This window comes from Topomyia yanbarensis, chromosome 3, assembly GCF_030247195.1.
Source record: "Topomyia yanbarensis strain Yona2022 chromosome 3, ASM3024719v1, whole genome shotgun sequence".
Classification (NCBI taxonomy): Eukaryota; Metazoa; Arthropoda; class Insecta; order Diptera; family Culicidae; genus Topomyia; species Topomyia yanbarensis.
This window is the reverse complement of record NC_080672.1, coordinates 105,403,940-105,421,484: the sequence shown is the minus strand read 5'-3', so window position 1 is coordinate 105,421,484 and position 17,545 is coordinate 105,403,940. Positions and strand designations below refer to the sequence as shown.

Below are 17,545 nucleotides of genomic sequence, written 5' to 3'. Positions count from 1 at the left end.
TGAGAGCTGCCGTGCTTGATTCGGTCATCAAACTGTCGAAGCGAAAAGAAGACGACAGCCTCTGAAATACTGTCGCAAGGCTGTACTGTTGGAACCCCTGGTCTTAAGCAAGTAAATGATGTAACTGACGGTAAGTCTTTTACGTAGGGCTACCGCGTCTACATCCCCGCTCACGAAGTTGAGATCGACGGTGTGTTCAACCATTCAATTTCACTGTTTAAAGGACCCTCGTGAGTGTAGATTTTAAATGGTAATCCCACAGGACGGAACCTTGGAAACGACGGATTGAACTGTTATACATAATTACTGTTCCACTATGTGTACAACGCATCTTGCATTTCATTGAACACGAACGAGTGGACCATTGCAACAATAAGCTCCCGATGTGTCAAATGCGCAGAAAAAGATTGGAATGACTCTTGCATTGGAAATTCTGAAAAGTATGCCTATTGTGGAAGAAATAAACATGATATGTTACCATGCCCCTTCGTTTAAAAGATGCTATAAGCACTATTTTGCAGAAATACTAAAGAGAGCTATGCCTCTCACCACGCCAAATTGTTATGTTATCTTGGCCAAGGAACAGTGCGGCTCTGACGATCCCCTTGCCAGGACATTTGTAACTGCTCCAAAAAACTATAGGCTGATGAGAGTTCTTGTATAGGCTAAATTTTTTCACTTGAGAGACTATCAAATATAACAGTTCGAGATAGCGCTGACGTAAACTCGAAGCAAACAGCCTTTGGTCTTAGAAATTTGAGATCAAACAAGGAGTTTCTAGCGCTTCTATCAACGCCAAAAATCTTAAGTGGTTCTACATTCCAATCAGAGATTCAACTTAGTGTAGTACTGGTTAGGTCTAGGTTGGTTGAACACCAGCTTTGAGCCCCTTTGTTGCTTACATTGGCCTGCTTGTTCAGTTCGATTTACGGACAATAATTTAGTGTGTAGTTGGAAATAGCTCTTATTCTGACTTATTTGATGACATCCCACTTATTTTACAAAGCATATCAAGATTTCAGCGTCCACCTTGTGATTGGCGCTCTTGACGGGAATCAACCTGGCCAACTGCACGCTACGGGCCTGTATGCAGTCATGGGTAGTAAACCTTACAAGCTTGATGTTTATTGTTTTTGATGGAGCTTACACTGCCATCTATCGTAAAAAATACAAGAAAAAAAATACAATTTTTCTAATATTTTATCGGAAGTCAAAATAAGACAGTAAACAAATGAAGTTAAACGTTTTCTGTGATGCCAGCATCACATATTTAATCCTTTGAAAACTTTACGCACTCCTTAGTTCAGTGTACATTTTTCATTGAATCAGAAGCAATTTCATTAAATTCAAAGGATTTTAGCTAAAAAATTTTGAGAAAGATGTTTAAAAGGCATTTCAAAAGTGTGTCTTAAACTGTTATAGTCTATAAACCAGTTTCATCTAGATTGAAGATTGTCGTTTCTAATTTTGTCCTTTTTACTTAAAATATATTTATTTGGTCCCAAAGCAGCAGTTTAACAAGGGTGATAGTTCTTTTTTTTTTTTTAATTTGACGTGTTAGTGGGGTAACGACGCTAAACGTAAACGGAAAAAATGTTCCCAAAACCGTGAATAAAATGCCATAAATTCTGGAAGAATCACGTTTTACGTTACGAAAACAGGTCCATGAACAAAAATCATGTGTTTTATAATTATGTTCAATTTTCTTTCAGTTTCGCATACATACCCTTTTATTTAGCAGATATATTTGTTTTCGTTTTGCGAACTTCAGTCACAGTTTTTGCCATGTCATTACCAAATCGTTTTTCCGTATGTGAACTAGTTCGCAACTTTATGAACATTATTCATAAAACCAAAGGTTGACTAGTGATTTCAATAATAGATTTAGGAATATCATTCAGAGTCCGACTAAACGACGTGAACTGATTAATACATTATTACAACTTGTACATGAACTAGTTTTTGTGATTGTGAATTAGTTCACAAAATCAAAACATATTTTTTTCGTGAACTATTTCACGAAACTCGAAATATTATTTTTGAATCCTTTCAATAATCGTGAACTAGTTCATGATTCCTAATATATTCGTTGCTAGTCAATATCCGTGCTCGTGAAATAGTTCACAAACTCATAAAATATTATTCATGTAGATGTAAACTGATTAATGATTTCTAGTATATTATTCAAGTTCAAGTGAAATAGTTCATTCAATCATTGAATATTTTTCATGTATTCTTGAACTGGTTTATGTTTTCTAATATATTAGTCACGACTGACCATTCGTGTTCTTGAAATAGTTGATAAAATCATAAAATATTATTCATGTATTCATGAATTGGTTCATGGTTCCTAGTATATTAGCCACAACTCATCGTTCGTACTCGTGCAATAGTTTTTCAAAATTACGAAATATTATTCATGGAAACGTGAATTGGTACATGATTTCTAGTATAATAGTTACGCTTGAAGATGCGCGGCGGTAAAATAGTTAACAAAATCATAAAATATTCATGTATTGGTGAGCTGGCTCATGATACCTAGTATAAAAGTCACAACTGACCATTCGTGCTCGTGAAATAGCTCACAAAATCATGAAATATTATGGCTCATGATTCCTGGTATATGATATTTAGTACATACATATTATGAGGAGTTTTTCGGCTAATCAGTTGTAAAGTGTACATCAAAAACAACAATATAGCTTTTACTTCCAACGTTTCAATGGATTTATTCCACCTTTATAAAGGATTGAAAACTTTGTGTTTTCTTGTTAAGTGTAATGTTGTGGTAAAACATGAACCGTCCTGTTGTTTTGTTTGTTTGTTTCACCATAACATATAACTTTGTTGTTTACCATTTATCAGTCAGAGTCACTCCAATTGAACACGAGAACTGTTGATGGGCCTCGTTCGAGATGGCTTCGAAGATATATTTCCTGATTTGATTATTTTTAACAAATGTCGTGCTCGATTTTAATGACACGGACAGAACTCGAGTCTTCATTCAAATATTCAGTGTCGTACCCCTTACATCTAGATTCGTCCTAGGAAAGCGCTATCTATCAGGGTTTGAAAAGTTAAGCAATGAGTATACAGGTGAGAGCATCACACTCTTTGGTCATCACGCCTGCATTTATGCCTCGAGTGAAACCCGAAGCGGGTTACAGCGGATGGGCTTCTTCATTTGTTAGTAGGGGAATTGTGGTTAAAACCGACACCTTAAGCTTAACAATTTTTCTGGGTTACCACAAAACGAATAAAATTATAATTTCTACGCAGAATTATTCTTCAGAAAATTCTTAACAAGGCTTAAATTTGTAAGCACTTAAAAAAAATATTTCATTAAGAATTATTGGTTGTAAAACTTGGAAAGCAAAGTGACTTCTTCTAGGCACTGCGGGTGAAACCGACACCCCATAGGGGTAAGATCGACACCCGCTTTAATTTATTTTCACTCGACTTTTTTATTAAAAATGTGTTATATGCGTGAGTAATAAAATGTGAATATGTGTGATGCAAACATGTGCTTTTGTAGCATCATGTAGTGCAGGGAAGAGAGTTCGAAAGCGTAGTGTTATAAACAAGAGTATTTTATGCTATAGGATTATTTCTTGATATGGATATTTCCAAGTAATCCTTACGCACATCATTGCAACCTTCAGTGTCATTTTATTTCGTAAGAGAAGATTTGCAAGCTTGCTACACTCTGCTAATAGGATTCATTCACTTATAAGTGCACACACTTCTTAGCAGGGGCGGCGAAACACTTCACGCCCGAGTGGGTAGAAAGCATAGGGCGAGGGGTCCATTAGTAAGGATTTTTTCCCTTTTCGCAATGCACACGCTTACATTACATTAAATCACGTTTGTTTATGCAAGTTCACATTAAATTCACGTTCGTTTATGCAAATGGAATTGTGGTATATCGATGTTTTCAAATGTGTGTAGTGCGAGATACATGCGTTGCGCATCTAATTTTTTTTGAAATGGTTCAAAATTTCGAGTGGGTAATTACCTACTCGGTTCTTTTAGAATGGGTAGTAGTACTACCCATACTACCCACGCTTTCTGCCGGTTCTGCTTCTTAGTAAAACTATCTATTTCAGATTTTTATTTTTCGGTACTCTGATCATCAACGATCTACCGGGGTATACAAAAGATCATTGTCTCACTGTAATAAAGTTCATCTATGACAAATCAAGAGAACAATAGAAATTCGGTTCGATGAGCTTTTTGCAGAAATACCAAAAGCTTCAATAGAAACTGATGAGCAAAAATTCCATTTTTTTATTTTTACAGAGACTTATAAGAAATAAGCACAATAAAAGTATATCTGCTATTACTATAGTGTGCTAATAGTGTAATTGAAGTGTCACAAAGATCCCCAACCTTTTGCAATGAACCGCAAGTAAACACAACCATTTTAACAGCGTGTCGATTTTACCCTAACCAAAGGGTATCAGTTTTACCCCAAGAGCGAACATTTTTTTAAAAAGCAATAATGAATATTGAATTTCTCAAACTCGTCTTCAATGCACCCTGTTGATCATAGGAAAGGCCGATAATAATAGGTACTGAATTGAAAATCTTTTGTTCGGTTGAAACCTTAAAATCTACCAACAAAATCTAACATCCAGACCAGTATGAACGCTGTTTTCTTATGTTTTGTTTACTTTTATGACATTCGGCGTACCATCAATTGGCGATTTGCGGCAAAACTAAAATTAGTCATGCGACACCTATGATTCAGCTCATGAACTGGCAAAGTGATACAGTTTGCTTTTTTCCACCCGCAAGTGAGTCGTAGCTTACAATAAAACTTCGTTTTCTTCTCGGAAAAAGCTTACCACTGCCAAAATATGAATGAAACGAGTAAGAAATTAAGTTTTATTTGCAATTATTTTGAAATTACAGCCATTTGCAACCCAATCAGTAAGTGGTCGGTTGCCGGCCCTGGTCGGTTGTCGGCACCCATATGTAGCTTTTGACAGAAACCAGACATGGACATTCTGATAAATATTATTTGTATGAAATATTAGCGCGATCTTTTTGTGCCGATTGCTGAAGCAAACAGACTCGAATGTTCTGTTCTACAACCACTATATTTTTTGAACAACTGAAACTCTACTTAAAAGTTTTTTTGATGATTTGCTTAGTGTTACAGAAAGTAAATCGATCGAAAAAGTATACGCATTGAATATTTATGATGTTTATTTATTCTATTTTTTTATTCAATATTGAATGGCACCGAAATTTTCGCCACAAGTTTTTTTATCAGTTTTTTAAAATCAGGTTTTTAAAATCGGTTGTCGGCACCCAAACATGGTCGGTTGTCGGCACTCCATTTTTTGTGGCAAATGCTCTCAATAACCTAGTCAATATGGGTATTTTGGAACGGGCTTTACGAATAGATACCAGAGATCGATTTTTGGCAACATTCTGAAAACCAGGAAGGCGACTTCCGGTTTAGCGTTTTACATTTACATGAAGAAAGCCCACCTGGTCGTGTTTTCACCGCTAGGTAGCCCAGTATATACGAGATTGTCACGACCAGATAATTTGGTGGGGGGAGCTCAGGGTTGCCCTGTAGCCCCCTCCCCTTTGACTGACTTCTATCTGATCTGTCTGAAGCTTTGGTAAAAAAATGGACTGCCTGAAACTAACTCAATGGCAGTGAATGCGATCCGTCAGTGCATTAGCAGTGCGTAATATTCGCACTAGTTTTTCACATACACATATTACGATTCTGATGAAGAATGATGTTCATAATGCCTTTGATGGTTGTTGAAATGAATACATTTCCTTTTCCCTTTGAATCTTGATGATCATCATTCATATTTTTTCATTTTTAGTAATTTTTTTAGGGTGCCGACAACCGACTATATTTTCATAATGGTAAAAAATTATCATTTTACTAAATTGTTAATAACTTTTTTTAAGGTGACAAAATAAATTAAATTCTTCAATAATTTATTAGCTAAGGTTTCTAGCTTTCCATTGGTATGCTTATTCTCATATATTGTTCAATTGGAGTAATGTTGTGAGCCAAAAACAAAAGTGTGCCGACAACAGAACACATTCCGCTACCAATGTCAAACTCCTTCATATTTTGGACTACGTAGGAGATTCAGTGAAGACTAACAGAGAGAAGGATCGGCTGTGTATGATACAAAGCTGCCACTTTCCTATTAGCTGAATATATTCTTTCCTCGCGTGATCTGGAGAGTTTCATGAATTTACACCATCTCATGAAGGTTTAGCTTAACTTAGGATGAACGGGAAATGATGTTGCGGCTGCTACGGTGCTCAACAAATTACATTTCGGAACAGTACACATATAGCTCTGCGAATAATATTAGAAACCACTATGTTTTACACCCTTTTCGCACGATGTTTACTCATCATCTTATAAAATGATGGTTTTCCTTCATTCTCATAAACAATTATCAACAAATTGATAGGTGATTTGATGTTTAAAAGTTATTTTTTACCAATGTTTATAGAAAATATATGCACTATGACAGAACAGAATCAAATCAGCAACACTTTGCTTCCAGCGCTATCTGTGAGCGGTTTCAACGTAGAATCGCTAATATCATGCAGTTAGATGAGGGTGAACCATATAAAACATTGTTAACACTGCTCATATGGGAGCGAAGAAATCTATCTCGCCATGTAAAATATAAGCAAATTAAAGCCTGTTAACAAACGGATATCGATAGCATTTTTATTCCTCCGAAACTATATGCACCTTAATTTATAGAGCACGAGCATCAGTGAAACTACATGTAAATTAAAATCCCTTAAGGAAATTTTCAGTTAATTTGATGCGCGGCACCATCTGAACCAGGTCGCTATGTTTCAAATGTTTTAAATACAAAACACAACTAAAAGTATTTCGACTTCTAAAATTTGTTCATCACACCCGATCCCGAAACTCTCACTTTCTCCAGTGTGCTACTGAACTGCAACTGAACTGGGTCGTTACAGAATGTAAATATCCAAAAGCCAAAACGGTCCAGCACGGACTGAGTGCAATGTGCAAAACTTTGGTCGTAAATTGTTTGCATAAAAGACAGTTGTGTTTAAAGTTTCCGATAAGTATTCCACTTCGCTTGTTTGCCACACGATGGATAATGGCACTATTGGAGTGTAGTTTAAATAGTGTGTATGCAAACGAGGGAGGAATTTAACCTAAATGCTAACTCTAATGCAGAGTTGTAGAGGGCGGCAGAGGTTTACCCTTTGCTATTGTAGTATATTAAGTCTGGAAAAACAGGTTACCTTGAAGAAAATATACTCCCGTAGGCGTGTAGCTCTTCGTTGCTACGTTTCTTGACTGCTGAAAAAGAAACGGAAAATCTAGGGAAATTACACGACATAATTACTACCCAAAGGTCACATGTAACATCTTGAAGTATGTGCAGTTCGTTAGCAGCATGTTGGGGGTTGCCTTTAGTTTCGAGTACATATTTTAATTAACACAAGACACTTTTTTTGCTGATATGAGAGGTTGTTTGCAAACAGGTGCTGCAGCCAGCGTCCAGAAATGGGAACAATTTGCTATTTGTGTCCGCGCCAAACAAGCAACAATGAATGGTACCTATATTTTTCTGTTGCTGCTCTTGTCCCTGGTAGGACCTAGGACACTTGTTGTAGCTGGCTGCCATACTAATGAAGATGATGTTTAGAACATGGCACCAGTTGGTGAGGGATGAAGAACGACAACATTTTCATGCAGTATTGTATGTACAGCACATGCTTATATGTATGTATTTTGAACGAATAGAACATAGTGTAGAGACATATAGATACATATGTACATTTACGGAAGAGAAAACGGAAGCATAGTGGGAATTGAATGCGAAGCCGGAAAATGAACTTTAATAATAACAAGGTGAGGTGTTTTTGGTCGGTATGACTCGGTATGTCCACTGGGCATGATATGATGGTAATGATGTTGATGGTGATGATAGCACGATGATTATATGGTACAGGGCTGCTGTGATAGAATGGATGTGCAATCGAAACAGCTTGCCGGATATGTTGTGCTGTTGATTCGTACACTAAACCATGAACCTTCGGGGTAAGCTGGGATCAAATGAGGTAGTTTTAGCCTTCTGCATAGGTTTCTGACTGTGATCCGAAGAAGACGATCATGGGAGGAAACGATGCGAGGATGAATGCTTTGAAAGTGGCCATCGTCGGAACGCAGGTGTGCATGTTTCGGTCAAAACCCATTTTTGTTGGATTTGAACTAATCAGTATACATAGTTTAAAGTCTACAGCGTCAACCAGAGAAGGATCAATTGAGATATGAAGGTAACTTGCGCTCTAACGATGGTCGCTAACCAAAGGTCTAAATGCTGGCGAAAAGGATGATATGAAAATGAAACGAAATGAGATACACGTGTAGATGGACTGACCTAAAACATTAAGGGGCTGATCCACATCAAGTGAAATTAGTCAAGTGAATGAAGGTAAGAGGAAGATAAGCAACTTCCGGATATGAGAATATTGTAAAACAGATGCCTAAATTAATATCAGCCTACGCTCAAAAAACATTTGTGGGTGAGACTCCCTAAGGGAACATTATGACTCTCTAAGGAGCACAAAACTTCTACTTCAACAAAAGTGTGAGCAATATAACTTTGCAGAGGCACGATTTTGATATAAAAAAGAAAGAAAACGAATACAGCAGAACAAGAAAGAAAAACGGAGTTTGCTATTATTGGCCTTGGGCTTTGCTATCATCTTTACCAGGGGCGTTCGATCCTCTCCGTTTGTGGATTGGCTGAATTCCACCATGTTTTCCACCTTCGAACACGTCGAGAATGTTTAATTATTTGGTTTCGCGATTGTGGTGGGTTTTGCAAATGTGCAATTCCGGCATTTGTTAGGGAAAGTAGAGAAAACACAGAGACAGAAAAAAGGGAATAGGAAAAGACATGGAAAAGATTGCATTTTAATTAGATTGTCTGTTGGTTTTTGGAGTTCGGTATACTGTGACCGGAATACGGTGGAACACAAATTGTTTTTTTTTAACGGCACGGAAGTTTCTATTCGGGAAACCTAGATGCCCAGCAAAGTGTGAGTGCAATCAGAAGAAAGTTTACGTGTCGACGAAACATTGAAATTTGTGTGATATAAAATTCATAATGGTTAACAATGTCAAATCATCTTTCTTCAAATTGTACTAAAGGGAGGGCTTTCTAGGGACCCAAGATGGCATTTCCAAAGCTGTGCGCAAATTTTTTTCGACCTGTGTTTATTATGGTAAATTGAAAAGTTTACATCAATTTCTATGTTTTGAATTTCAATTTCAATTAAATGTACATACATAAATCGAGAGTGCTTTGAGACAACGGTAAGTAGATCTTTTTGTACATAATTTTGTTTAAATTAAGGAATATTTGTTAAACATATAGAAATATATCTGAGTACAGTAGGTTTGGTTTCAAGTTTTAAATAGTTATAAGCCATTCGAGATCAAGTCTTACTGCAAGGTTAAGTTTGTTTATTTTTCTTCTAGGACCACTAATACTGGGGATCTATTATACTAATATCCCTTTTGGAAATATTATTACAATACAGAGCGCATTTGAATGGATAAATTGAAGAAGTTAACACCGGAGACAACTGAATTTCAGCAGGCAGATTGTTTGCTGCACGAACGACGAAAGAATTTTCCTGACCATGAAAAGCTTTTTACAGAAGCGGAAGAAGTATCATTTACGGATCATATCTGTACCTGGTTTAAGTGGAACTTAGAAAACGGATGATCTTCGAGAGGTAGTTCGGTTAGAAACGTAGAAAACGGATCTTCGAGAGGTAGCTCGGTTGGATTGTTCCAGCCTTTGTAAATACGTAATTAATAAATTTTCCCGGGATCATCTGGAGTTGAGCAAGTGTTTTGATCAAAATATTAATTTATGCCGAGTAGCGATAACGATTTTAATTTAGAGGGATACAAATATGTTGAATGCTTTGGTGTAGAATTATTTAAAACTGTAAGAAACTTCAATCTGCTGTACAGGCAGTTAGACCTTAATGTTATGTTATTGTTCATAACCCAATGTGTTGAAAAGCTATAGGGTTCATAAGTAGGGCCATTATTCCTTGGTGACTAAAAAGACTGACTGTTTTACTCTAGTGTCTTCGGAATATTGTGGGAAACATGTTGATTGAGCCAATTTATTCTAATATCGGATCCCTGCCATTGGGTAAGATTTATTTGGCCGACCTTATGCTAAGTCAACCGCACTTTCTGAGTTTGTGCATAACTTTTGCAATAGAAATTTAACGAAATAACTGGAACATAAAGAAGAAACGCTCCCCTATACTTACTAACATATATCCTTCTGTCGTGGTACTTGTGGTGTGCGCAGTGAGTATATACTGCCTCAAGCGAAAGCAAGTATCGGACTAACATTCCTTCCCTTTTCTTCCGTGATCTACGTTCGGGCCGGTATTGATCAATAAACAATTTAGGATTACTAGGAGGTGGTCGCACAAGCTCAAGCCAAAATGTATTCATTAGATTCATTAGAGTGGATACACGTTTTTACAACAGTACAAAGTATAGTAGGCGAGCTCCCGCCTGGAGTAAGACGTTTCTTATGCCATATTCGTTTTTGACAGTGCACTACACCGGCGTAGTCGGAGCTACACTCATTCAAACTTGGGTGTAATCAGTCTATCTTTTTCTTTGCACTACACCGGTGTAGCACCAAGAAAAAACGAAAACGCCATTAAGCTGTGAATTTGTTGCTGTGCATTTTAATTGAAAAAAAAATAACTGTTTTTCACCCTCGGCACCGTTATTCTGCCAATGAATCATCAGCGACTAGGCGCAGTGTTCCCGAGAAAAAATTATCCACGCGGCCCCAGCAAAAAACTAATAGTTACTATAATTGATCTATCGGTTTGGAGCTGATTCTGCGTGCTGATGTGAAGCAAGGACGGCTGTTTGGAAGTTTCTCGCCGACTGTTAGGCAGAGTCGGTGCGCCGTTGGAAAATGATTTCAAGTTAACTTTTATCTTTCTTTTTTATTGGTCAACTGGAGGTCGAATCAGGCCTGACTTCTAAGGCTTCCCCACACCGACTCAAACGTTACCCAGAACATCGATGATCGAAAGGAAATGTGAAGAATCCTTTGCCTACTGTTAAGTATGAGTTGGGCGTTGCACCCAAGTCTACCGCATGGTCTTTGATAGAACATAACTCATCATCACGTTTTTTGCAATCCGGTCCATATGTGGTCTTCTTTCGGCCGAAAAAAAGATCTCTGAATCTTTTGTAGAGCGACTGTGACCGAAATATCAAAGGTCCGTCCGGACGAGGTCAGGTCAAGGTCTTGTTAGCCAACTCAAAGCAGGAAAACAATATGTCTTGCTGCGAGCAATTTATACGGGACTAAAATGTGTATATTCCAGCGGTAAGGGTCGAGATTGAAGGCGTCGATGAGAGTTTGACATGATAGCATCTGCTGCAGAAAGCGGTTGGATGTTTTAGAAACCGCTTCCTTCTGCAGGTGGAAATATTTGATTGCAATTCAGTATTGCACAAGGTTCGTTGACCTGTGCGTCTGCTTATATTGCAGGTCAACTGCCTTAATTGCAATAGTCGATAGTCCCGAAAGTATCGACGAAACCTTGTTTCAGGGGAATGGCTGTAGGTCGTGATTTCATTCGCGTAATGTCCCGACTTATGTCAAACCATTATACGTTGGATGCACATCTTCGAGGTATTGGGTTCGTGAATAGTGGTGTCTGCGCTTGTGGCGACACTAATCACCATATCGAACATATTGTTTGGGCTTGCACCTGAGGAAGACCACCCAATTTTCCGGTTCGAGATGTGCTGGCAAGCCACGATCCCCCTTATATGCCCTTAGTTTGTATCTTTCTATAAACCATCGGCATACAGATTTAACTGTCCTTTTTCTTTTTTTCTCATTTTCAAATGTGCCCTTATGATTTTATGCGACTTCAAAGGACACGAAGCAGTCTTCCAGTCTTCAAGTCTTCCAGTCTTCCAGTCTTCCAGTCATCCATTCTTCCATTCTTCCAGTCTTCCAGTCTTCCAGTCTTCCAGTCTTCCAGTCTTCCAGTTTTCCAGTCTTCCAGTCTTCCAGTCTTCCAGTCTTCCAGTCTTCCAGTCTTCCAGTCTTCCAGTCTTCCAGTCTTCCAGTCTTCCAGTCTTCCAGTCTTCCAGTCTTCCATTCTTCCATTCTTCCAGTCTTCCAGTCTTCCAGTCTTCCATTCTTCCAGTCTTCCAGTCTTCCAGTCTTCCAGTCTTCCAGTCTTCCAGTCTTCCAGTCTTCCAGTCTTCCAGTCTTCCAGTCTTCCAGTCTTCCAGTCTTCCAGTCTTCCAGTCTTCCAGTCTTCCAGTCTTCCAGTCTTCCAGTCTTCCAGTCTTCCAGTCTTCCAGTCTTCCAGTCTTCCAGTCTTCCAGTCTTCCAGTCTTCCAGTCTTCCAGTCTTCCAGTCTTCCAGTCTTCCAGTCATCCATTCTTCCATTCTTCCAGTGTTCCAGTCTTGCAGTCTTCCAGTCTTCAAGTCTTCCAGTCTTCCAGCCTTCAAGTCTTCCAGTCTTCCAGTCTTCCAGTCTTCCAGTCTTCCAGTCTTCCAGTCTTCCAGTCTTCCAGTCTTCCAGTCTTCCAGTCTTCCAGTCTTCCAGTCTTCCTGTCTTCCAGTCTTCCAGTCTTCCAGTCTTCCAGTCTTCCAGTCTTCCAGTCTTCCAGTCTTCCAGTCTTCCAGTCTTCCAGTCTTCCAGTCTTCCAGTCTTCCAGTCTTCCAGTCTTCCAGTCTTCCAGTCTTCCAGTCTTCCAGTCTTCCAGTCTTCCAGTCTTCCAGTCTTCCAGTCTTCCAGTCTTCCAGTCTTCCAGTCTTCCAGTCTTCCAGTCTTCCAGTCTTCCAGTCTTCCAGTCTCCCAGTCTTCCAGTCTTCCAGTCTTCCAGTCTTCCAGTCTTCCAGTCTTCCAGTCTTCCAGTCTTCCAGTCTTCCAGTCTTCCAGTCTTCCAGTCTTCCAGTCTTCCAGCCTTCCAGTCTTCCAGTCTTCCAGTCTTCCAGTCTTCCAGTCTTCCAGTCTTCCAGTCTTCCAGTCTTCCAGTCTTCCAGTCTTCCAGTCTTCCAGTCTTCAAGTCTTCCAGTCTTCCAGTCTTCCAGTCTTCCAGTCTTCCAGTCTTCCAGTCTTCCAGTCTTCCAGTCTTCCAGTCTTCCAGTCTTCCAGTCTTCCAGTCTTCCAGTCTTCCAGTCTTCCAGTCTTCCAGTCTTCCAGTCTTCCAGTCTTCCAGTCTTCCAGTCTTCCAGTCTTCCAGTCTTCCAGTCTTCCAGTCTTCCAGTCTTCCAGTCTTCCAGTCTTCCAGTCTTCCAGTCTTCCAGTCTTCCAGTCTTCCAGTCTTCCAGTCTTCCAGTCTTCCAGTCTTCCAGTCTTCCAGTCTTCCAGTCTTCCAGTCTTCCAGTCTTCCAGTCTTCCAGTCTTCCAGTCTTCCAGTCTTCCAGTCTTCCAGTCTTCCAGTCTTCCAGTCTTCCAGTCTTCCAGTCTTCCTGTCTTCCAGTCTTCCAGTCTTCCAGTCTTCCAGTCTTCCAGTCTTCCAGTCTTCCAGTCTTCCAGTCTTCCAGTCTTCCAGTCTTCCAGTCTTCCAGTCTTCCAGTCTTCCAGTCTTCCAGTCTTCCAGTCTTCCAGTCTTCCAGTCTTCCAGTCTTCCAGTCTTCCAGTCTTCCAGTCTTCCAGTCTTCCAGTCTTCCAGTCTTCCAGTCTTCCAGTCTTCCAGTCTTCCAGTCTTCCAGTCTTCCAGTCTTCCAGTCTTCCAGTCTTTCAATCTTCCAGTCTTCCAGACTTCCAATCTTCCAATCTTCTAGTCTTTCAATCTTCCAGTCTTCCAATCTTCCAGTCTTCCAATCTTCCAGTCTTCCAATCTTCCATTCTTCTAGTCATTCAATCTTCCAGTCTTCATTCAAGTTTGTTATGAATATATACCAAATTCGTTACTGATACTTTTTTGATCAGGCAACTAGCAGTTGGGAAATTGGATTCTGAGATGATTATGACTTTCATTGGTTTAGTTTTCTATAAAAATACACTGAAAAAAAAAATTCAGTTTGGACAAGAAAACGTTTTTGTCAAATAACTTTTTTTCCTTGAAAGTGACCAACCAGGATTTTTGACGGTAGGTAAGGAACATAATCTTTAAAGTTTTAAAATCGATTTTTTCAGTGTAGGAGTCGATGAAGAATTTTTTCAATATCCTAATTCAAAAATTTGATAAATTTTGTGAAAATCACTCCTACAACATTTTTTTGTAGGATTTGTCATTTTTAAACTATAGCCATCTGAAAAAAAAAATTGGTCAAAAAAGTTTGACTCTTTTCAAAAGACAGTCTAGATCATTTTTGGAGAAACAAAGTATGCAAAGTGGCTTTTTGAGGAAAAGTTCTCATGTACAGAAAGTTTCATTAAAATCTGAGAGGGTGCTGCCAACATTTGTTCGAGTTGGCGCGAAATTCGTCAATAAGACTTGTCCATAAAATGCACGTCTTGTTTATTTTTTCTCACATAATAATAATAATAATAAGCGTCTCCCAGTTCTACTTCGGATGAGGTAATCTAAAATATAGTGTTTTGTATTACACCCTTTGCAAAAGTAGTCCCAACTGTACCCTCGTAGTCCGCCGTCTCAATTTACACTTCTCGATTTATGCTACATTGTTCTGCTTAAAACCAAAAACAAAATCTAATTTCAGTTGGAACCTGCTCCGCTTGAATTTTCTTTCGGAAACCACGATTGCTAGTGACATTGTTGACGACAATCACCTTCCAGCCATCACGCTAAAAGAAAAAACTAGCTAACGCAGGTTGGCATTTACACGCTATCGCTCATCCGCTTTTCACCGGTAGGTGAAAAGTTTAATCCGCGTAACCCCCGGGGGACACCCACGGGGACGGGTTAAGCTTGAACAGGTGAGCGAAACACGATCTGACTTCTGGTGCTTTGGCGTGTGTATGTGTGTGTTCGGACTAAAAAAACAAAAGGCACTGGAATGTCGGAAAGAGATACTTACGACGTTCTCCTTTTCCCGCTTATTAAGCCGCAGCTTCCGAAGCATCTGGTTGCGTTGTTCCATCATCAGTGTTCGCTCGTAAGTATATGCCGAGATATCGCTATCCATCTGCGAAATAAAGTTGAAGCGCGAGGGTTAAAACAATTTTAGAAAATATGTAATGAACTTTTTAAGCCCAAGTTCGCGCTCTTTTCATAACAAGGAACACGGCCAAGAATTCTTGTAACAAGTTTTTCTCATTATACTTGAGTTTTTCGTGTGCTGGGTATGAATTGGTGAGTAGCTGTCGGGGTCAGGAAGAACTTTGCAATGCGATGGTGGTAGGAAGGGACAGAATGAGAAAAACAGTTGAGTCATCGTCGGTTCTCGAATCGTTGAGATTGAGGTTGTTATACTAAGAAGTGATACTATCAGAATTGTGGTTCGTCAGAGTAAAATGCTTTCTATTTGCATTTAGTAGGTATTTGCCTAAACGATGTAGCATCTCTCTTTCATCGGAAGAATACATTTTTTTCTACCCACTTGAATCATACGCCACAATTTTGGATTGTTTCTAAGTTGATCAGTTTGTTTACAGCGGTAGGTTTCTGTTTTTGTTTATATTTTGTTTTGTTCATTTAATTGGTCGATAGCTAGATGCTTCTGCTGGATTTTTATCTGGCTTCAGAATAGGAATATTCTTCGTATTTTTCATCTTTCATGAAAGTATGCTAATTCAAAACATTTGTTAAATATTTTGACCAAGTATCTCTAGGTGATTGTGGGAAGGTTCTTAAGAAGAATGTTAAAAATTCCATCATAACCTGGAGCTTTAATATTTTTAAACTTTTTCATGATGGCTTTGATCTCATCATAGTTTGTTTTAACAATCTCGTCTAGAGACAATACTTGACCATTTTCATATTTTTGTAAAATTTCGTTTTCAATATGACTCACAACGTTGAGATTAAAATTATGGACGCTCTCAAACTGCTGAGCAAATTTTCGACCTTTTTCCTCGTTTGTACGAAGTGTGCGGTCACCTTCCTTCAAGCTGGAATTGCTTTATGAGAATTCTCGAAAACCTTAGAAAGTTTTCAGAAATGTTTAGAATATGGCTTGATTTGTTCAACCTCTTTCGCGAAATTTTCATTTCTTAAGAGCGTGAGTCTATGCTTAATTTCCTGATAGATAAACTTCGTAGGATCACGAAAATGTTGACGTCTTCGAACATTCTTCAAGCGTATCAGAAGTTTAAGATCGTCATCAATAATAAGAGTATTAAATCTTATCTGTGTTGTTCATACTGATAAATCAACTTAAATTTTGTAATGCCGCATCAATGCCAGCTTTTTTGTAAATCATGATCATGATTAAAATTATTTTCAATATAAGTCTTGTATCCTTCCCAGTTCGCTGATCAGTGATAATTAAACACTGAGCACACATGGAAAAAGCTTCTTGAGAAAGCAAAATGTTACTGGAAGGTGATCAAAATCAAAGTCAGCTTGTGTAATCAGTTCGCAACAGATGTGACTTTGATCTGATTGTTGATGGATTCCTTACAGACGAATAGCATGTAGGTCCATTCGGGAACAAAATTGAATAATAACCAGCAGAGCAATCATCAAAAAATAGTTTACCATTACAATTGCTTTGAGCATTATTCCATGATCAGTGTCTAGCGTTAAAATCATCAGTTAAAAAGAATTTCGATCAATTTCTTGTAAGTTTTTGTAAGTGTCCTTTCAAGAAATTGGTTTGCTCGCCAGTGCATTGAAAAGGCAAATACGCTGCAGCAATAAAAGTGATACCAAGATCGGTTTCAATTTCGATACCCAAACTCTCGATCACATTGGTGTCAAGAAACGAAAAGACGCGATGTTTGATTCTGCGAATAACCGCTATTGCGATTCCTCCGCCGGATCCAACAACTCGCTCAAATCGATGAATAACAAAATTAGAGTTACTCTTCAATTAAATATTTGTTTTTAAAAATATTTCGGTAACATCGGCTATATGCACATTATGTACCCTCAAGAAGTTGGAAAAATCGTCTTCGCACGTTTTTATTGAACTAGCATTCCAATTTAATAAATTTAAGTTTTTCTTGGCAAATTCCCGCCCAGTTTGAAAAGCTTTAAACATGGAATTAGAATTTAGCATTGCAGTCATCAATTGAAACATTGATTGCTGCAAGAAATCCAATTTTTCTTCCGTGATGCTACCTAGATCTGTTGGAGCAAAGAAAGTGTTGTGTGAAAGCGAAATTGGAGGTGCGGTACTCATCGTTCTTTTAGCTGTGTTACCTGCATCTGAAGCATAAGATAACGCACCATTCTTGGATGGTGCTAGGGAAATATAATCTTTTTGTATAGGTCGAGAAATTGTATTTCTATTTTGAAGCGGCTTAACACGTTTAAATTTGTTTTCACGAAATGCGCCTGAAGAAGAAGGTAAATTTTTTATTTGCTCAAAATTAATTATTTTTCTCGAATAAG

General features: G+C 38.4%; 1 protein-coding gene across 9 annotated transcripts in view; it reads right to left on the bottom strand.

Annotated features, from left to right (window-relative positions):
- LOC131693203 (solute carrier family 12 member 4) overlaps positions 1 to 17,545 on the bottom strand; it is a 666,250-nt gene that overhangs the window by 26,442 nt on the left and 622,263 nt on the right. For 8 of the 9 annotated variants that reach the window (XM_058980844.1, XM_058980846.1, XM_058980845.1 and 5 more), the window contains 2 exons: positions 15,066 to 15,173; positions 8,761 to 8,817 (listed from right to left, as the gene is read on the bottom strand). In XM_058980844.1, the coding sequence (XP_058836827.1) occupies positions 8,761 to 8,817; positions 15,066 to 15,173 (165 nt within the window). The remainder of the gene's footprint in view (positions 1 to 8,760; positions 8,818 to 15,065; positions 15,174 to 17,545) is intronic. The other variant, XM_058980843.1, reaches the window with a different exon arrangement.